This window comes from Clupea harengus, chromosome 16 (assembly GCF_900700415.2).
Source record: "Clupea harengus chromosome 16, Ch_v2.0.2, whole genome shotgun sequence".
Classification (NCBI taxonomy): Eukaryota; Metazoa; Chordata; class Actinopteri; order Clupeiformes; family Clupeidae; genus Clupea; species Clupea harengus.
The window spans coordinates 14,482,023-14,504,642 of NC_045167.1; the positions used below are offsets into that span (position 1 = coordinate 14,482,023).

The 22,620-nt window shown below is 44.7% G+C and overlaps 1 protein-coding gene across 15 annotated transcripts in view; it reads right to left on the reverse strand.

Moving 5' to 3' along the window:
- The window catches only part of plekha5 (pleckstrin homology domain containing, family A member 5), a 116,688-nt gene extending 104,512 nt beyond the window's left edge, over window positions 1–12,176 (reverse strand). For all 15 annotated transcript variants that reach the window (XM_042710085.1, XM_031583268.2, XM_031583267.2 and 12 more), the window contains exons 1-3: window positions 12,037–12,176; window positions 11,851–11,927; window positions 10,865–10,922 (exon numbers count right to left, since the gene is read on the reverse strand). In XM_042710085.1, coding sequence (XP_042566019.1) covers window positions 10,865–10,922; window positions 11,851–11,927; window positions 12,037–12,128 — 227 coding nt within the window. In that variant the 5' untranslated portion in view covers window positions 12,129–12,176. The remainder of the gene's footprint in view (window positions 1–10,864; window positions 10,923–11,850; window positions 11,928–12,036) is intronic.
- Between the last annotated feature and the right edge of the window lie 10,444 nt (window positions 12,177–22,620).

Below are 22,620 nucleotides of genomic sequence, written 5' to 3' on the forward strand. Positions count from 1 at the left end.
TGAGGCTGATCCCCCACAGCACTATAAACTATCCACCGCCGGCTTTCCGCTACCTACTGCTCAAAGTAGCGAGGGCCACCTCGCCAGGGGGGCTGAGTGAGCACCGGGGCCAAACAGAGATGGTGTGGGAATTACTGGAAGAGGAGCTGCTTGGGAAGATGGAATTCGAGCTGGCTGGGGGCGTCTCAGGAACCAGGCCGAGGCCAGAGAGTCTTCATTCACATTGGTTGTTCTTCTCAGGGGAGCTCCTGCCTTTACCCTATTGACCACACGGCTAGCCAAGCAAGTCTCTGAGCAATAGACCAGGAGAAGAGTCGATGCTGAGAATCATTATCGCCTCCATTAAGCTTTATTTATATCTCCTCTAAAAACACAAACATAATCTAGCATACATCTTCTTAAAACCTGTCAGTCAACTCTTTAGTTTTGGTCGACCTTTTCACTACTCTTAAATAAAAGCCCTTGCCCACTCACTCAAAAACATATTGCTAAGTGTCTTTAACAGACTTTAACAGGCTCTTTTAGTCCAGAAGAGGGGTCAAAGGTGACTAACTCTCATTAGTTCCAGACATTTAGCAATTTAGTAGAGATGCAGACAGAAAGAGCGAGAAACCCAGACAGAGAGGAACAGAGACAGAGACCAGAGTGCAGACACAACCATATTAAATGCTTATATGAAGAGGATTAAGGATTCCCCACAGATTGAACTGACACCTTCAGACGACAGACACGTTATCTTCTTATTTCGGCAATCGCGCCGCAGTGTCCTCACGGCAAAGCCTACACCCTTGGATTGAGTCAACAGAGGGAAAATGGTGGCACATCTCACACTCGGCTCTCAAGCAGCACTTCGGAAAAAATATTTCCCAGCAGCCTTTCAGCCGAGTGGTGTTTTGTGTTGAGTCATCCCTATCAGACGTGTGGGGCGAGGATCTGAGGAGCAGAAAATCTCCAGCAGATGCTCTGTCTGGTTAATACCTCAAAACAGTGGCGGGGGTTACACAGCAAGCACACTCAACATTGTTGAAACAGTCACGTTAATTAGGGTTGATCCTCTTGTCCCACCGGAAGAGTTGGGGGAGTGTGTGTGTGTGTGTGTGTGTGTGTGTGTGTGTGTGTGTGTGTGTGTGTGTGTGGTGGGGGGTGAAGAGGGGGCTACAAAGGGCATCCAGCCTGTGATCAGGAAACTCATGCCCCAGCATACGGCTATGGGGGTCCACGAGGAGGGTAAAGCAATTGCATTCCTTCACACACAGCAGATGTTATGGAGTCAAGGGAGCCAAACCTACAGAATGACTCCATGAATCTTAATTTTCCTACACAAATGTCACTTGCCAGTTGTTCTCTGATTGAAGTTATCTGACTGAAAGAGAGAGAGAGGGGGGGGGGGCTGGGGGTATAAAGACAGACAGAAAGAAAGAGACATGGGGGTGGGGTCGGGGTAAATAGAGACAGAGGGCAAGCGAGGCAATGGTAAATAAAGGTCTGTGGGAAAACACAACATAACTGTCCAGTTGGACTCCGCCAACCACTGTTTTGTGTTGTTGTGGCCCTCTGTTTACAGCCAAGATTGACCACGCAAAGTATCTGTTTCCCAAGACCACATGGCAGTTGTCCAAAATTGCACTTAAAGATTGGGAGCATTTCGCCCTTATCGTTACACAGAAAATGGATTTATCCATTTGGAGGGTTTATCCATTTGCTGTGGGTGGCAGTTTGCTAGCACCAAAGAGGGGGCAAACAAAACAGATGATATGTAGTGACGTGTAACAAAATAAAGAGACCATGTGACTGCAAAGAGCTAGTGACCACCATTGAGTCAATGCTAGGCCAGGAAACACATTAGTGGATTTCCTCTGACTCTTGGCCCTGTTTCCTTTTGGACCACAAGCCAGCCAATTTATCTGAGGAGGGACGCTAAATCATTTCAAACCACAACCCTTTGGCCACGACAGCTGGTGGACAAATGGTCAACCTAGCCTCTGGCCCAGTATCTCAACATGGACGCCATCAGGTTTGAAGATGGCACACAACAATCACCCCATTCAGACACACTAGCATTGTCAGTGGCCTGTGAGAAAGAATCTGCTTGTAAGAGCACTCCCAGGCCGAGTTAATCAACAGTTCGCCTTGAGCTGTCCAAGACAACACTCTGGCTGAGATGAGATGCTGAGATGAGTTGGATGAATGCTGGGGACTGAGCTGGGCAAGAGTGTCGTATGAGCCAACTCATTTTCTCTCAGTTTCTGTCACTTTCTCAGAATCGTGGCTACTTTTCCACCCATTGCACTGCTCATCTTTCCATGTCCTCTCAGGCTGGGGAGACTGAAAAGCCATCTGTGTGATGTTCAGAATCTTTTTTTAGGAAAACACTGGAGCAGTGAAAGCTACAGCATCGTATTCATCTCGAGAGACATCAGGCAAGGTCACTCTCACCCTGTTGGTCCCTTTCTGCTCAGTATCTCATTATCCATTAGAGGTATTTACCCTCCCGAAACCAGAAAGGAGGGGATTATTAAGATAATTTTCTCTAGAGTCAAGCTTTCAAAAGCAACGTAGGCTAAGGCAATCAGACGCTAATTAATATAATTTGAGGATAAATAAGATTTATGGGTGTTGCTTATAGTGCATCTTGACCTTTCTCATGTCTTTCTCTCAAGCATGATCACGGACCAAAATAAGCCTCATTATTCACCCTCATTTCCCCCGCTACGAAAAATAATGTCCCGTTAATAAACGTATAGGTCGCCCAGGCGGCGGGTCACTGCGTGCTACTTCCTCCGACATTATGATCAATTGTGAGTCCATAATGAAATGTGTCACGCTTTCCCCCGCTGTAAAATAATCCCTGTTTGCCACGGTGGCCTGAGACCAAAGCGGACGCTTTAGCACCTTCAAAGTTTTTACCTTGCAGATAAAATAAAATGCCACAGATGCCCAGGCATGGATGGAGGGTCAGAATGTCCTATCTCCGCTGTCAAGAGCAGACAGTGGCTCCACGGCAAGTCGTGACAACAAAATTAAACTGTCGTGACAGCCGGGATGAGGGGAGAGCAGTGATGTGTGAAAAGTATTAAGGGGTGAGACTAGAGTTTCTCAGGAAAAAACACATAAATTACCCCTCTTTCCCCCAAAAGCACAGCTCACATAGACACCTCACCTCTTCATTTTCACACACCTCTGCCAGTGACTGCTGAAAGGCAGTAGGGGCGGCAGACAGACACTTGACAACAGACGAGCCGTGAGTGCGCGCTGTGGCGGACTGTTTTGTTTTCTGAGCAGGAATGCTTCTGTCTCATCTCACGTCTCACATCCATCCTGGGCTGGAATTCGGTTCTGCTGGCCGGCTGGCTGGTCGGGCGGCTGGTTTGGAGCTCATTAGTCCTGCTACATGCTTACGCACACTGCTGCCAGGCATTAGCAACCACTGAATGTTCATACGAAGTGATAAGAGATGAATTTGAGGTTTACCACAGTGTGGCACTCGGTTGCCATTGGATTAAAGCACGTTTCACAAACCTTTAAGAAGCTAAGAAGAAGCTAAGTGGAATCCGTGATTGCCAATACGATTTGTTTAATGAGATTTAATTAAAAAAAAAACCTCTATCTGGGTCTAGTCCAACAGCACAGATTGGAAAAACCGAATATACTCCCAAATGGGGCTAGGCAGCATACACAGATCTACTGATTCAAAAAGGGAGAATTTCTCACCAACCTAATTTTGTTTGTGTTGGTGTGTGGTTAAAAGTGTCTGGCCACCTACTCAAGTCAAATCCGGTCATATGATTCAGCTTTCATTAGGGGTAAACGTACCTATTAAGCTCACGTACCCATTACGCACACTACCATCTTTGAGCTCAAATTACTTTAAGAAACATAAAGTATTATCCTATTTGATGTCTTAGCCAATTTATGTGTTTGAAACTACATACCTCCTGTAATTCAATCAGATCAAGTCAATCGGATAATCGCATACAAAGATATGGTTAGCTATGTGTTCACGCTTGCCGGTGGCCATTTTGAATGCTATCCGAAAACTTTGACCAGAAGATGAGTCCCAGAAACTCACATTTTTAACCTTTATTTTGGGTAAGTGTCACTACATGAACAAGAAAAAGTTTAACTTTATAGACATTATCAAGGTTGTTTGTTCACATTAAAGTAATGTACAAACTTGATGTATAACCTAGATAATTTATGTTGTTGTGATGTTGATGTTAATATGTCTTTAATCAAACATTGCTGCTACTCTAATTAAGATCAATGTGCTCCCTTTAAGCTAATTTACTTTGAGCGTGTTTTGTAAATATTTCATAAACAGACTTTCACTTTAAACATACACTGATGGTTGCCACTTCAAGTTCATTTTTAAACATTTATGAATTAATTATTTCTGCAACCTTAAGATGAAAGAGGCATATCGTCTATATGAAGAGAGAGCCATTAGAAACCTTTTCCAACAAGCTGGTGATCCTGTGTAGAATTGATTTCCATTCATTCTCCCTTTAATTCTAAAACGATTCCCAGTTTCTGCAAATGAGAAACATCCTCACAGCATGATGACAACTGCTGTATTTCATGGTTGGGATGGCGTTACTTGAGGCATGGACAGTGTTAGATTTACATCACTTGTAGTGTTTTGAGGATTGGCCACAAAGCACTATTTTGGTCTCATGTGACCATAAAAACCCTTTCCCACATCTGACGCAACCTCCATACATGCTTTAATGTGGATCTTTTTGCCATCGTCAAATAGAGTTCAGTTCTATGGATAGCTCTTAGGACACCTGCATCCCAATTCCAGCCACTGAAGTCTGTAGATGTTTTTGGTTAATGGCTGGACTGTGGTGGCCTCCTTCACCAGTTAATGTCTTCTTCAGATGCTTGGTTTGGGGGATGGCCTTTTCTACAAAGCATCTGGGTGGTGTGATGGTGTTCCACTTTATTCATATGAATCCAACAGTGCTCAATTGGACATTTAAACACTTGGAGTATTTTTTTTTTTTTTTTTTAACATCTGCTGAAATCAATGTCTTGACATTTTTTAACAATGTCTCAATGCAGATTTTGGTGAGCTTAATAAGTATGTTTACCCCTACCTACTGTTCAACAATACAGACAACCAGAATACCAACTCTAAACCACAGTCAGGTAAAGAAGACCAAATGAGGATGTGTTAGTCTTATATATAAAAAATATATGTTATAAATTATTTAATTAAATTATGGTTGTAGTCAGATGTAAACATTTGGAAAATTCTTTCTGTGAGAACAGGCAAAATGAGCAGCTTTAATGACCACTTCAATCATAGCCCTGTTGTAGAAAGATCCACATGATGGAAACAACTCCCCAATCAGAGTACTAGCTGTCACAAGTATCCCCATGGCTAACATCCAACTTCACATCAATTGCTGCATACCAGTACCAAAACAGATTAACAAAAGATTAACACAGATGAAGCAAAATCACTAGTGGGATTGCACATGCTACTGCTACTCCCCAACTGTAAGAATTAAGCTTAGTCAAAGCACCATCTTTCAGCAGATCATGGAATACAGCCTCGTAGCCATGAAGCCAAACAGGAAGCCACGTCGGCAGTAAAAAAAACTCTGAACTTGGGTTTTATAAGGTACTATTAATTTATCATAATTAATTTCTACTGTGGTGGAATTACTGTGATATTGATTTAAGGTCACACCCCCCAGCCTTCCTCTAAAAGATAACGGGGTACTTACAGGCCCAGCGGAGTCCTGGAAACCCACATTATCATATTGAGTGGTTAAAAATAATACAAAAAAAGGGAACAAAAATGCTTTTAAGTGCCCTAATGCTGCATGCGGCTGCCAGGCAGCAAGTAAAGATATGTAGAGGCTGTCACGATGCCTCTCCACGTGGCCTCAGTGCCCTCCACACTCCGAAGGGCAGTCTATTGAAAAACGCCCCAGAGTGGGCTGTCGTCCACAAAACTGATTCGAGGTACAGAGAGAGAGAGGGGGCGATGAGATAAGGCCCTGGCCCTAATAAAGCCCAGTAGCCCAGCTGCCTGCAGGGAGAGATGGAGCACGCTGCCAGGGACTCTGCTTCTCCACCTGCTCCCACAGATTACTGCTGCCTGCCAGCCAGCCAGCCACAAACACAACACCTGGGTCGGCCATCCGCTGACTCATGCCGTAACAGCATGTCAGGTGGAGGGGGAGACAGATGGGGTAAGAGGGCCAGGAGCGAGAGAGTGAGAGAGATGGATTCAGGGCCAGCACTGGTGAAAGAGTACGGAACAAGTAATTGCAACGTTGCAAGTGTGCTAAGTGAAATTGAGCTAACTTGACAACTATATCTCAGACACACACACGCACACACACACTCAGTAATGACTTCAAAGTAGCAGCACAATTGATAATGCATTTTTAAGTAGTTTTTTTGTACCCACAGTTGATAATGAGGTTTTAAGTAAGTTTTATTGTGCCCTGTTTAAACGGATCTGAGATCTGAGTGTTGTGTCTGAATGGAGAAGCCGTTGTGCTGTAACACTGTCTGTGGGTTGACCTGAAATCAGACACTTCATTGCCCGGTTAAAGGAGCACTGATCCGGGAGTGATTCGATTAAGTATCAGTCACAGGCTTTTTGAGTTGGTGCCCACCACCCATGAATGAACTGGCAGGACGTAAGGCCAAACACCCGTCTCGCTCCTTGAGCACTGTTCGGTCACGGGACTAGGGCAAGGGATAAATCAGATCAGCATCACCTACCGCACTAACTGCTTACACATCACCATTTCACCCTGTATGTCAAGCCAATCATTCAAACGCCAGTACCGCAGTGTAAAACACCAAAAGCTGACAGTCACTCTCGGTTGAGACAGCTACAATAAAGGACATATTATAGCCAAGTGTTATTTTTCACTCAAGCGATCGCTGTTTCATGAAACTAGGAAATAAGACTACTACCAAGCTACAGGTTGTCTGTATTCTCCTGGTTTCCTGACAGCGGTGGTGGTGGTGATGCATTCACAAAGAGAGTCAAGTCAAGGACAGTCTGACTGCAGCACGTCAACACCAGGGAGCTGGGATATCTCATCTCAATCATGCAGACGTACTGACAGGGAGTTGCCAACGCTGGCTTGCGTGTCAAAACAATCAGCAGGCACAGCACTGGCATACCCCTTCACACTGTTCTCTCCTGGTAAATTGCTGAAACGAGGGGGGGGGGGAGAGCTCTTCCACATAATAGGCCACTCGATGAGGGCTGTTCGGGAAGCTTTTCATCACATTGAAACCACTCCACCCATCCTCCGGCCCACTTAACTGTCCCAAAACCACAACATGTCTCGCATTACTACTGGAGTGGAAATGCCACACGCTACACCGAGCACAGCGGCCGTTACTGCTGTCTTTGCTGTTGGACACACACACATATGCATCCACCCTCTCTCTCTCTCTCTCTGTCTCTCTCTCACACACACACACACACATACACACACACACATGCATACACCCTCTCTCTCTCTCTCTCTCTCTCTCTCTCTCTCTCTCTCGCTCTTTCTCACACACACACACACACACACACACACACACACACACACACACACACACACACACACACACACACACACACACACACACACACACACACACACACATTGTGACAGGCATTCTGTATTACTGTGTTAGCAGGACAGACCAAAGTCACTGTTCAGGTGATAAGCCCTGAGGTGGGATTATGAGCATCCTGTTCTTATTTGATTTCTTTCCACCTTTGCCTTCATCTTGTTTGTTTTTCACACAAAACACCACATCCGTCCATGAAACATGAGGCAGCAGAATCTAAAAAAAATCACAAACTCTGGGAAAAGGGCAAGCCACAGTTGGATAAATGACCTTTGAAACTTTTCTTTCTATCTTTTTCTCTATCTCTCTCTCTCTCTCTCCCTCCCCTCCCTCTCCCTGTCCCTCTCTCCCTCTCCGTTGTTTCAATTTTTCTATTGGTTTCCAAGCACACAGAAGCAATTCTCTGAGCATTCCCCTGGTAACACTCCCAGATTGTCGCTATGCACCAGCTCTGTCGATATGCAAGCAGAGGTTGTTTCATTCCCTCTCATTACTCCACATGCATTCAGAATCAGAATCAGAATCAGAATCAGAATCATTATTCCACATGCATTCTAATTGTTGCACAGAGGGCTGAGCAGGGACTAGCTCTGAACCTGCTCTCCTGTTCTCGCCTGCGGTCTCTGCGCTTGCCAGCAGCACTGTGAAATCGTGAACAAAGGGAAGGGACCAGAGCGTCCGTTTCTCAACAGCTCGCTAATGCAATGGCAGAGCACTGCCCAACAGCACCAGGGTAAAAGGGACAGTGAATAGCAGGTCTATTAAATGTTTGCTTTGTGACACTCCCAAAGGCACTCCCAAACCAACCACCCCTCTATGTTAAGCTGGTGGTGTACTTCCATTGCTTTAAAACCATCTCTCTACACCGTCACAGACCATCCAACCAGGCCAGCCAATCACTAACCCTCCTGCCCTGACTGGGGGGGGGGGGGGGTCAGCCACAGGTCATTGACTTCCGAAGACTACCCCATTCCCTTTGATGCCTCCTGTTTCTCCCTTAACGGAGGACATTATGCCGGAGCAGCAATAGGAAAGCTAAACTGAGAATCCACAATAAATCCAACTGTATTGCTATTGCTATAGTCATTCTATCATGGTTTCTCTTTTCACCATTCACAGTTTGTATTAAACAGTTTCTCTTTCGCCTTCAACTGCTGAATTATGTGTGTGCAAAAGGCTTTGGCGAAGAGAAGATGGGGAGAGGACCTATAGGAAGTGGGGAAAGAACAGGGAAAAAACAATCTGCCACTCGGTGAAAGGGATCTCCTGTCTCTTGCTCTCAGTCTTTTTTTTTTTTGCAGTGCTGAGTTTTGATCCGGTCTCCTGTGACTCCAAGCCAAAGGGAAGAATGACCCCATATCACTCCCGATCTCTGGCTGTGTGCCATCTGCTTCTGAGGTAATATGAGGCAGACTAGCACACCAAGAGAACTGCATGCAAGCATGACCTCCTCTCCTGTGTCACTTCAGTTTTACCAGAATGTTTTAAACTGCATTGCCTTACTCAAGATTGCTACAACAAAAAAAAGAAAGAGGAGTTTGAAGCCTGAAGTGCTTGGGTAGAGTAGCCACTGGGTAAGTCGGCACACCTCCCCGCAAGCTCCAAGCATCCTTTCGTCTGACCGGCTAGATGGGTGAGATTACCCAGCCTGCTGTGCGCTGAGGTGTGTTGTGTCAGAACAAGACAAGATGGAGTTCTCACATCCATTCGCCTGCAGGTTTGCTGCCTGCTCTCTAGGGATCGTCAGAGGCAGACGGGCTAATCCCCTGGTGGGTGGCTCGCGGCGGCCGAAGCAGTGGGCTGCAGAGGGCCTGGTGTTCCTCCCCAGTGTCTCTGCCCGGCCTCCCAGGACCAGCGGCATCATGGGAGTAGAGGGGGTTTCTGAGGGAATCCTGCCTGTCAATCTAATGTCTGATACAGTGAAGCACATCAAAGCCAAGTTCGCCCTGACCCCGCAAGTCCCACAGTGTCCCCGGCCTGTCTGAATACATCAGTCTTGACTTTTGGGGTTTGTGTGGGTGTGTTGATGTGTATATAACAATGCAGACTGACTGACTTTGTGCTTCTCTCTGTGTGTGTGTGTGTGTGTGTGTGTGTGTGTGTGTGTGTGTGTGTGTGTGTGTGTGTGTGTGTGTGTGTGTGTGTGTGTGTGTGTGTGTGTGTGTGTATACAAGTGTGTGGAGAGAGGGTGGACTGGATAGAGAGAGAGTAGCTGTGTATCTCTTTAGAAGTGTGTTTTTGTGCTATCAAGAAAGAAAAGTTTTACACTTCAGTGCTTACTACTTGTAACCAGCACAACAGGGAGAGATAGGGGCTATGGCCCTGACACAGGACACCACTGCCCAGTGTGTCAGAAACAGAGGGGACGAAGATGATATCCACAGAAGAATCATCTAAGACGACAATAATGCTCACTGCAGGACCAAAACCAGAGTGAACACTATTTTCACCTAGCTGATGAATCAAACACAGCATGAAGAATGCATTCTCAATTCGTTTTTGAATGAAGATGCTTCTTGTAGTTAATGTATTTGGACACGCGATTGATTTTCTCCAGCGGCATCAATGAAAATGCTCAAGGACTACGTAGATCAACCCACATTCCATGTAAAAGAACATGCACCCACTCTATCACTGGAATCTGTGAATATTTTTGCAATCACAAAGAGAGGCGACTCGCAGTTGGTCAATACTAAACCAAAACGCATACCTCACCGTTTAAACGTGGGTTGCGTTGTCGCATCCTGAACGGTTATTTTAAGAAATCAATTAGGGCGACCGAGGCAGACAAAACGCTGTGCTCTCTGCCACAGGGCACAATTCATCTATTCATTCACCCTAATAGTCGAACATTTCGTTCGAGAAAACGGGGGAAACGTGCATGAACTTGAGCCCGACACATACGTCGGGCTAACAACGTTTCCCTGGAGGAACAGGAGCGGCCAACAAGTAAAGCCTGTTCAGCCAAGCGAGATCTGAGTCACACTGGCCTGACAAACTCCGCGTCACTCTGACAGTAATGACTTGTTCTCAGCTTGGGGGAAAGCCTTTGTGTTTGACGTGTGAGCTCCGTATTGCACTGGAACCGAGGAATTTTCAGAAGGAAAAACACACCGAGTCGGAAAAGCACAGTACGTGAGGGGGGCGGTGATCTGAAAAATGTTCGCCACTGTCAAACAAAGCAATAAGATTGAAAAGGAGTAGGGGTACTGCACACACGGGCACTCCGTAATCCGTGGCTAAAACATTACCCACTCACTTTATGAAGCAGCGGGCTCCTTCGAATGTGTACCCTTCCTCCCATCCTGTTGGTAGATCTATTGTCGAGAGGGAGAGCGAGAGAGAGAGAGAGAGAGTGAGAGGAGGAAAGAGAGAGGGAGGAAGAGAGAAAGAATAAATACATCGAGCTCCGTGAAGCCCCAAGCGTGTGTGTAATGTGACTGCTGCCAACAGCTGTTACTATGCATGCGTATTGATCTGCTTAAGCACACATTTTACACCTTTTTACCATTCCACAGTGGTCTGCGATGTTATTAGCTGGTCACAACTATGTCCTTATCAACCCTGGTATTTTTATGCAGCAAATAGGCGTTGAATATGCAACACTGCAGATCACAGTGAGTGCACGTAGGCTATAGGATGGTTCGCATCCTCTGCTTTCCTTCACTAAGCCAATGCAGGCAATGTGTATTATTGGGGAAGATTACTGTAACACCTTCCCTCTAAGAAACACAGGTTACCCAATCCACTGCATGTAACAAATGACAAAATATGCAGCCTATTCTCTCGTATTTTATGAAACTAGTAAAGAGATACTGATGCAATCTATGAAACATGAACATTCTTTTCCAGCAGGAGCTCGTCTATGGAAAGGTAAGCGTGGCAGTGATGAGGTTTTTAATTCGCTCAGCCACATGTTTTGTAAGATGCGACCTGTCAATGACATCTTCACCAGAACACCTATCGCTCCGTCAACTCCAACCGTTCCGACAAATAAACGTCTATCAAGTAGGTTCAATCCACTGAACGAGAATTAACTTTTTACAAGTGTAAAAATAAGTCCAGATCAAATGTTTTTTTATAAGCCAAAATGAATAGGTTGCTTTAGTCGATGCGTAAAACATACTGCTTGGGTCTTCGGTTAGATTTCTCTAGTTGCCAGCGGAGTCGAACTAGGCTTCAATCTTTACAGATAAGCTAATTCTTCTGCAAACCATATCTATCAGACATAGATAGAAACATTACCTGGAGTTTTTCTGTGTCCCGTAACAACTGCTTCTCCAGTAATGGGATGTAACCAGGTTGTACTCTTTGCTTCTTCACTGTTGGTGAGAAATGGAAAGGGTAAAAACGTATGCAACAGCTGGAGGTGAAAATTCGAGATAAAAACAAGCACTGTATATCCGATACATGAATCCAGAAAGTATTTACTTGATAAAGAATACTCTTCCATCCCTGGTTACCCCATAACTCCAAGAAGAAGACAGGCAAGAGAGCCAGTCCGGGTTTAGATCCGCCGCCATGTCTACTACTGTGTAGCGATGGAGGCGCGCGCCTCCGTGCTACTCGCGCGTACACCGATACCCTAGCAACGGGTCTGGGTATAAGGAAAGACAGACGTGCCTCTGGGGGGCGGGCACGTGCTTGCTAAACTCCGCTTAACTTACACCCACCACCTCATTCTCGAAACAGCAAAAGTAAGACTAACATGACTAACGCTTAAATTATTTTTAAGTAACGAAAGCAACGTTCATATTGTTGTAGTAGCCTGCACCCAAGGTCTTATTCGATTAAGTGCATTAGTTTCAAATAAAACCACCTTGGTCGTTTTTAAAAACCAACTCTTCAGTCATGGAAATCCCTTTTGCCCTATAAAATGGATTAAAATGACCTCTGAATGTCCTCACTGTCAAATGAACAAAATGGATGTAGGCCTATTCTGCATGACACCAGTTTGAAGCCATTCAGGCTGCGTCAGTGTAAATCATTATGACAGAGCAGTTAGTCCAGCATAGTCAGATTAATCGTCTCCCTGAGAAAAACCGATTTAAATTCAATGAGGAAAAATTAACTCTTTTAAGTTATTAAGTTATCTTCTTTATTTGTGCACACACAGTAGGAACAGTGAGCTGTGAAATTCAACCTCTGCATTTGACCCATCCTCTGCCTTTGACCTACCCTAAACATAGGAGCAGTGAGCACGCACACTAGGTCATTCTGATATGAAATAACTAATTAAACATGGCAATTAGAAATTAATACAATGGTCACTGATAGAGCAGAGACTTATATGTTTGAGAATAATGACTTACCAGAGCTTTCCTCTTCAAAGGTTCGGTCTCATATGTCCTTTGTCATACAGAAGGCATGTCTATTGTGACAGTCATGTCACTGGCTCAGTGATGTCTTTAGGGGATTAGTCATTTGTCCACCCAAATTGAACTCTCCCACTCCTGGGACTTTAAGCAAAGAAGAAGAGCGATTGGCTGCAGTTAATGGCCCAGACATTGTGACCCCCGCAGACACTGCGGCCCCTGAACCACTTGTAAATCCAACCAATTAGTAATCCAGTCTGTCTGAGACCCGTTAGCAGATTAGCCCATGTACCAGTAAAGGCTGTGCGTCTGTTTAAGACCCTCTAGCATTATGTATTTTGTTTTGTTTTGGTGAGAATCAAACAGCCAATAAATATTGAATGTCTCAGTTGTTTGTTTTGTATTCCAATGACGACTTATCTTTTTAAAAATTCCATTCTAGACACAGCGTGTTTGAAGAGGGCAGGCGAAATGAGAATTTCAATTTGATTGTTTTGAATTTCAGTGACTTATCACTGTGGCTTAGCTGTCCCTTGCGTGTTCTTCTTGCGATGGGGTAGTTGACCATTTCTCTCAGTGGTCTTGTGTATCATTAGTCTGAGCCCCCTTCTCACATCATTAGAATTCAGAGTTTTCAGCTGCCACAGCCTAACTGCAGACTAATCTGTTGTGAAACCCTTGCATCCACCTGCACAAATCCTCCTTGGAACGTCAAGGCCACTCAAGGTTCTCATCAACCTTCTAGATTATCTCCGTGCCAGTTTTCCCCACAGTTATTAGATAACCAAGGAGCTCTGTTCACCTAATGATTATTAATGAGACCTTGGTAGAGTGTCGCGCTCTGTCCAGTGTTTGAAGTGGTGCAGAGCCTGTCTGTCTGACAGAATTGCTACCGAGTCTGTTTGGTGTGTTCCACTGAGGGATAACCGTTGCTGCTTGGAAGCCAGTGCACCTGTGACTGCAGTGGAGGAACTTCAGGCTCCCTTCCCCTCCCTCCACCCAACTGTCACATCCTCTCTCCCCCCAATGTTTGGCTTTTAATTACAGAAGCTGACCTCTATTTCACATCTCTCCTCTTCCTGGATCACAGACTGCGATGGGACTTCAGGCCCTCTCAGAAGCTCAAGTGGAGAGTATTTCATCACAAACTTTTCAATTCCCTCTTTCTTATTGAGGGACAAGTACCAGCAACTTTCTGATGTTGCTATAAGGATTATTTTAGAAGTGTACCCTCCACCCCCCCTTTTTTCCCTGTACTCTGTTTTCTCTCATGTTCTGATACAACCTTCTCCGTCTTTGCTTCAAGAAGAGCTTGCTCATTTGTAGCAGTAGGATAATTGTTTGCCTGGTTTACATTTCACTTTGTCCTATGCACTCTTTTTATGGCACGGAGCTCTGTGTGTGGCAAACCTTGCCTGTTTATCCAGTGTGGGTGATCCCCCGCGCCTTGGAGAGATAACCATTGCCAGCTGCCAGCTGGTCGTTCTGTATGGGTGCCTGTCTCCCCCCCAGAGCAGAGCAGGTGTGTGTTTCCAAAACACTCTGAGAAGTGTTAGTTTTGACTTCATCTGAAATACTGTTACATGATGTTAATTACCATTAGCCCTAAAAGCTATGTTATTTCATTGTACTGAACAATATGTTGTTTTTAAATTCGATGTAGAGCTGAATTCATTAGTTGGTAAGATGAAGATGCAATGTTAATTGAAATTATTGAAAATTAAATGAAATTATAAATTTCGCAGGTGGTCGTTTTTCATGTCCATTGTTTAAATGTTGCTAGTCACAGGGGCCAAAAGTATAGAGCACCGAACGGAGCAAGTCGTGACACTCAGTTTAAAAAATGGTTGTCTGTGACCCAGGTCAAACAAGGGCAGCCCAGCCCAGGAGATGAGAATGCCAATGCAGCTAAATACCAAGTTTGTTTATATTGATCCAGTCTAGCACAGCCCATTGTTGGGTTTGGGAGGCAGGTTAGAGCTCGATTATAGGGATGAAAATTGTACGACACGCAAGGATAGTCTCATTTAAGAATACCATTCTATTCTGAGTTTCATTAAAAGGTTTTTGGAATTGCTATATTAGACTCCTTCAGTTGTTTACCTGTATTGTCATTGTCAGGTTCTCCTACTCACTGCAATTGTTATGCCAAAGTAAATTTAAAGGTTGTAAAACATTTAACATTTAAACACAGAACTTTGTCTTAACAGAACTTTGTATCATCCTGCTACAACAAAATATAACACAATTTTATGTATTTGCTACTTATTCAAGTAAAAGGCGAGTGCTGAGGTGCTTTAACTATAAAAAAAAAACAAGTCACAGCGTAGTCATAAATATTTTAGTCTAAAAGCTAGATGGAGTTAGTTTCAGTTCGCCGAGGGTCTGCAGTGCAGCTACAAAGGTCTTTTGTCATCATGAAAACAGTGCCATAGCTTTTTAATCTCAGTGAGCAGTCAGCTTCCCAACACAGCTGTGCTCCTGCTTAGCCTGAGTCTCGACGGCCCAGGTAAACAGCACTGATCCAATGAAAGTGACGGGCCTCTCCTTTCATCCAATACAACCTTAATGGAGGGGACTTTTATTTTTTTAAAGTTCTGGCTCTCAATTAAAATTGGAGTTGACAAGTCATTGAATGACAAGATGGTTTAAAAATTCAATTAGGGGACAAATTCCTCTTATATAATGAAAAAGATATTAGGTTTGAGCTATTTCTAAAAATCAATGCTCACCCATCTGTCTAAAAGACAGGTTTTTTTTAGAGGCTGTCTTCAAAGATTTTCTGTCTTTCTGGCCTGTTTTGATCACAACTACATTTTCTTAGAGAGTCCAGGAGAGGTAAAGCACATAATGTATGAGTGGAATTTTTTACCAACCGTGACGGTTGGTAAGCTTTAAAGTAAAATTCAATCATCTTACACTGGCCCAAAAGGCACAGAAAGATTTATTTTCCCTCTTGCCACGATACCACGAATTGGCCACTCTGATGGCCATGGGTGGACTATTCCGGGACTCTCCATTTCACGCCTTTGTTACCATTAATCTTAGACCACTTGGAATGATCAAGGTCAATTAGGTGATGAATAGCGGGATCATGGTGGGGGGGGGGCCTCGGCGCCAGCGGAAACCAAGGCTCAGAGCCATCTGGGATTTGCCTAACAAATGACTACAAGTACCTCTGGCCAACAGTGTTGTGTGTCTTGGGTTCAGAGTACGAGTTCTTCAATTTCCCCACGCCACACTCCCATATTCACTGCAAGATAGGGTTATTATATCAAAAGAAAAAAGCTGTGACTTGGCATGTCGGCTGGGCCAAGGCTTCAAAGACAGAAAAGCACCCTTTACATCAACAAACTACATACTGTATTTGCCAGAGGAATAGTGACCTTCACGTTCTGACAGATCCTTGTGTGTGAGAGAACTTGTTTTCAAGTAAAAGTCTGCAAAGTATTAAAACTCTTTAGTTTAATTACCACCATTATGTCATGCCAAAGCTCTTTCCACTGTGTGCCGATATTATAATAATCTACGTTGTCCTTCTTTCCAGCTTCCTTGACATATCAAAAGCATGTTTGCTTTGCCTTTTCTTATTCTCCTCGAGGAAATGGAAAAAACACCTCGTCCTCAGTTGCCTCCATATTGACAAAGGGAAAGGTCAGTGCTTTGAATCTCTCCCGCTCCCTTTGACAGAGGCCAGCATTTCTGTGGTCTGATGAGCCGTTGCTCAGGCTATCGCATCCCATGGTCCTGCCAGAGAGAATGTCTGTATGCCTGGCCCCTGTTAGACAACCCCCCCACCCCCTCCACAACTCTGCCCAGTAGAGAGGCCCAGGTCAGGGAGGCCAAGAGGACAGCAGCAGGGGTGTGTTTGGTTAAACTCTTCTTGCCCCATTTCTCACAGCCAAGGTGGGAGGGAAGATTCACAGACGGGTATTTGTACTCTGCATGTCCAAGACGTTTCCAGGGTCAAGTAAATGGATGGTAACGGCTGGCCAGTTTTCAGCTAGGACTGGAATCTAAAAGGTCCCTGTGTTCACTGGAAGTGGTGACGTACATAATAAATGAAAAGCGACACTGAGCTAAATTACCTACCTCGGAAACAGGGCAGTTAGTCCAATTTCATATAGAACACAAGGACATAAAATAGTTTATTATGGAAAAGACTTAGCCATCTATTCACTAGCAGGTTTACAAACAAATTATCACGCAAACACCCACAAACCCTTTCATACATCCATGCTCACTTGAAAAGACAAGATCGTGTTCAGCACACTTTCGGTAAATATTCCACAGCGCACCATTCCGCAATCTCACCAGGATTCCAATCAAGCAGTTTTTATCATGCCTGGCCAGACCAGAGGCATCATCATGTAATTAATGGATGCATATTATCAAACAGCTGTTGGAGCTTTTCTCTGTTCTGGCTCCAGCATGGTAGCCCCTCTGGCTCCTCACCGACTACTTGTTTCACGTGGTGGGAACCCCGCGGTGAGAGACTCTGCAGAGCGTACACCGACACAACAGCCCCGAATCTAGCGGCACACACGGAAGACAGGAACAGAGACAGGCTTATGTCTCATGGACATGCCTCTTTGCCTTTGTACCCTCGCTCTAACTTTCCTATCGCTTTCCCTCACTCTTCCCTAGCTCTTTCCTCTCTTTCCTTCTATTTCTGTTTTCACCTCAGCCAATGCCATGCAGACTACTTGCCAGTCTCTGTATCTCTCATTCTATGACTTTGGACTCTCTTCCTTCACCCCCACCCGTCTCCTCTGGACTATATTCCTTCACCCCTCCACCCATCTCCTCTGGGCTTCGCTCAAGCTTCACCTCTCAGCGGCTCTCGCCCATGTGAATTAACTGCCTGAGCACATTCACCATGTTCTGGGGTCGCCAATTTGTTTTTGCGCCACAATGCACAGTGCTATCCATCTGCATGCCGGGCAATTTCTCTCAGTTTTTTGCGAAACAATGCACACCAGTGAGTGGAAACACTGTTTTGTCTCAGTGAAACAGACTTGTTGTTCCAGGGCTCATTATTGTGAAAAATGGAAGGCATTTTCCCCCTCTCTGGCCTCGTCTCGTTGTTGATACTAGGCTTCCTCCAGGCTGGACCTCCGTGTCACGCTGTCAGAGAGGGCGAGGGCGGGAATGGGAATGCTACGGACTCAACTCTCTGTCACTAGCCTCATAATGAATGTAGAAACAGATGAGCTAGAAGGACACCTCTCCAACCTATCTGTTTTAAATACGACCGTCAGTTTTCTCAGCTTTCATGGCGATATTTATAATGAGGGCATTGTGGGAATTCGACTTGCCAGTTCGTTCTACCTTTTTAATGTGCTGTTTGCTTTGTTATGGAGACTTGAGCACTCTTGAGGGGATACGGTTTGCAAGCTAATGAGTCTAAAACGAGCAGCTTTGAAACACACTGCCTGTCCAATGCAGCAGGTTTATTGAGATTGTTGCTTTCTCATTACCAAATGTTATCTCACTTTTCATAACACTTGCGTCTGAAAGGTGCTCTGAGCTCTTCATTTGTAGCATTGCAATGAAATACAAATCTACACCGAGGCATAGCTATATGTTAGCTGTGTATGTATACAGATATGCTATGCAGTGCAGATGTGCTTTATTGATAGTGTTATTTTCCAGGCATGTCAAGATATGTAATTCAGGTCTGTTTCCCAAACACTGACCTTTGCTGCAATCCTTTAATACAGGCTGAGTGTCTGAACATGTTTGTGGAAATCCTTCTGGATCCTTCTGCATTCTTTTGTATATAAAAAAGGTACTTATGTGTGAGCCTCATCAGATGGTGATTTTTCATTGAACTGCAGTTCATAGAGGTGGTTTGAGTGCCTAGTAGCTTCTGCACAGATTGGTTACTGTCTGATCTCCACACTTGAGCTGTGTTTTAAGGAAAGCCATCCTGCATCGAATGGCCTGGTAATACACTATGTAAATTGCTCAGTGTGATGGGAGTATATAAATATTGCATGACTTCTGATGCCAAGTGCATATTTACACAGAGACATATTGCAGGCATTGGATGATTGCACTGTAAGGTTTGCTAATTATGAATAAAAACAGTAGGGAAGCACATTAAAGCACCATGAGTGATTTAGAGTAGGAAAGGAATAGCATAACATGACAACATAACATGGCTTAACAGGACACGACATAACATGAGTTAACATGACAACATTCTATAGCCTAACTGTAACATCATACAAATGTCTTATAGGAAATAAGGGGTCAATTAACGGTCTTGTTTTTAATCATCAAATCTATGAGACATTCCACTGGATTGCAGGCTTCATTCGTTTTGCACTATTTGCTTGTACACACAGGAAATTAAACTCACCCGGGTGCTATACTGTGGATGGAGTAATTACGCACCGCATTGTGCTGGCGTAATTGGCCTGGTGCCAGTTATCATTTGCTTCTTTGCAGAGATCAGCGGCAAGCCGAGCTGACAGACTGGTGGGAGGTTTCTCAGCAAGACAGCGCCATGTTCTGCGCAGAGAGAGCTTCGCCCTACAATCTGGTCGCTCATCAAACACCAGCAAATCATAATATAATCACGCAAACTATCCCCCTCCTGCTCCCTCCACGGGCATCAGGCTTTATTGCATAGCGGCTCACAGCACCCGTTCAATTCAGTTCAGTTCTCACACTGATACCACTGTATGTGTTGTCAAGGTGCAGATGTTTTGCTGTATCGCTAGCACACCTGTTATCTCCGTAACAGGGGGCATTTTCGCCTGTGTGGTTTGTCTTTGTGTCTGTAGGATAGCAGCAGCACCCGTGTTCCTGGTTCAGCAGAGTGGCTTCATCTGCAGCTCCCTTGTTGGTGCGCTCCAATTGCGGGGGCCGACCTCCGTGATATAAAATGCAGAGAGCCTGATAAATCAAGCAGCCGAAGCGGGTTTCTGTGACCGAGCGCAGAGTAGCGCTGAGCTGAGCTCGGCTTTCATCTGCGGTCCCAGGAGGACACCTCGTAACAGTTTATCATGTGGGATCTGCACACAGAGTGCAGTCATGTCTGCAAACAAAGTGTGGCTCCGTGTCACTCGCTGGCTCAGCATCTGCCTAATTAGCCATGATTCCAGAGAACAGACATAGCGTGAGGTGAACTCGGATGCTTATAAACATGTGGATGACACGCGTACCCACTCACACACGAAAACTCTGCCACGTCTGTTGAAATATAGCGGCTCCTCGGCCTCTTTGGCTGTCAACTCCTGGCTGGCACGTCTCTCAGCCATCAGTCAGTCAGCAGCCAGGGAGCAAACAGAGGCTTGCATGCATTCCTCTCACACTCTCTCTCTCTCTGTTCGTTTCCTATCACTGTACGCCGGGCCCATCATGCCCACAAGCCCCTGAGGTCATGCCCTTGGCTGCCATCAAGCATATGGTGCCGCCTTTGGTTTTTTCCAGAGCTTTTAGATTTCCGTGGTCTGTGAAAAGCTGACAGTGCTTATTCAGGTCGTGGTTGAGTATATACTTACAGAGAGAGAGAGAGAGAGAGAGAGAGAGAGAGAGAGCAAGAAAGAGAGTGATATGTGTCAGATGTGAGCCTGTATTCCAATGTGACCCACTGTCACGATGAGAATGCAGAGAATGCTGGGTCTGGGTACAGCACAAGCGTCTTGGGTCTCTCACCTGGTGGTTGTGCACCTGTTGGAACAATTCAAGCACACCACTCAGTCTCAGTCTAGTTCCCCTCTGTGACTCAAGTCAAGGACTGGCAGGAGCATGCTGACTCACAGGGAACAAACAAAGGCAATAGGTCACCTAGTTATTGCACCAACTGATGTAGCATTTCTGTGTGCATTTGTGTGGGCTGTGGATTGATTTTGCTCCTGTCCAAGCCTCTCTCTGGCTCTACTTTTTCCATCGTGAGCCCTGGAGTGACATCTTAAGCCACCTTAATCAAAATTTTGTGTCAAGGCCACATATTTCCAGTCACCAAGCGAAAGGCGGAGCTGTCACTCAACCGCTGAGATGCCATGTATGCCACCTGAACAAGACACCAGTGAACACCATCAGAGGTTCGTGTATCATGTCACGCTGATTAATTGTGGTGCAATGAAAATGACAGGAGAGAAAGTGAGACAGAGGGCTTCATAAGGCAGAGGTGATCGCTTGGTTTAAAATTATGTTCAGGAAGAGTTGGGGGTAGGCAGCATCCACAGCCACTGCAGAGACACCAGAAAGAAGTTGTCTAATGAACAGCAAAGGACACAAACCTAGAGCTTTTATCTTACACGCTATCATTCCAGTTAACTGCCTGCTGTAGCATGACTGCTAGCCTCAACACGCTAATGCTACAATGATCTATACGGTTTATGCACTACCAGGACCAGAGTCAAATAACTGCATGAAACTTTTGTTAGCTGCATGGGTGAAAATGTATGTCACATATTTATGTTCCATAAAATGCTGAGTGTTAAATGATAGTCCTGATCGATCTAACTGTGTGAATATGTTTTGAAATAGCTCTGCAGGAGCCTCTCTGTACAAGACATTAACTTTGGCAAGTGAGAATAAATACTGAACCGATCTTCGCATGCACTATCTGCATATGCAGTTACTCAGACATTGTGTTAGGTCACAGTTACTCAGGTTGTGATTATTGTGTTAAACCGTGGTGGGGTGACTCGTTTAATCACAGCCGTTTAATCCGTCTAATAAAAAGGTACATTCCAGCCATTAATGTAATGAGATCTTGTCTGTGGAAAAGCAAGCATTAAACATAATTTAAAGTAATTGAGGCGCTTTGAAGAGGTGAATGCATTATTCTCACGGCTCTGGAAATGCGTGCTACACCGGCTGTTTCCAGACTTCTCTAGGTCCTCGGAGACGCCAGGAAATATTTACCAGCAAGAATATGAAATAAAACTTTAATTTCCATAAAAAAAAATCTCTTGTAGACTTTACCTAAAGAATTGGGGACTGTGGATTGAAGGCATTGTCCATGGGGCATTCTCTCTGGGACTGCATGCAAATGACACCACATACTGTGAATCTTGATGTGAAGACATTATCTACATTCTCTCCCCAGCGTCTTAGTAATTACAGATTAATTCATGCTGAGGTTTTTGGTACATTTGTTCATTTGAGGCCTATATTTGAACTGGTCTTGAATCAAAAACAAGATGGCGATAAATTACATTTACAATGACAGCAATGAAGCAGTCAAAAATAATTACAGACATGAATTGTTAAGCAGTCTACTGTAAATGAAGGAGCTGGTTTCTAACTTCCTTAGACTGTCAGTTGGCAATCTCTGGATGGACAGAGTTGGGATTGTATTCATTTTCTTTCCAGAATAGATGCTGAAAAGCTCCCAGATTATCACTGGTCTGAGACAGTGAGTGGGGAGCCACAAGTGAAGCTTTCTGGCACCACATCAGTACACATCCCTTTCCTCTTGAGCAACCATACCTATGAGCTCCATTTAGCTCTCAGCCCCAATACTTTCTGTATATAAATGTCTGTTGTTCTTTCTGTGCATAAATGTAGCCTCCCATTAATGCAGGCATTAACTAGTAGAGACTAGAGGGATGCCACGTTTCGAATGTCACATGTCGGAGACACTGATGTGAATGAATGGCAGGAGGGAGGCTAGCGTTGCCCAGGTCACTGCTCCCTATCCGTTTTAATGCATAGTTGTCCAATTGATGGAATCGAA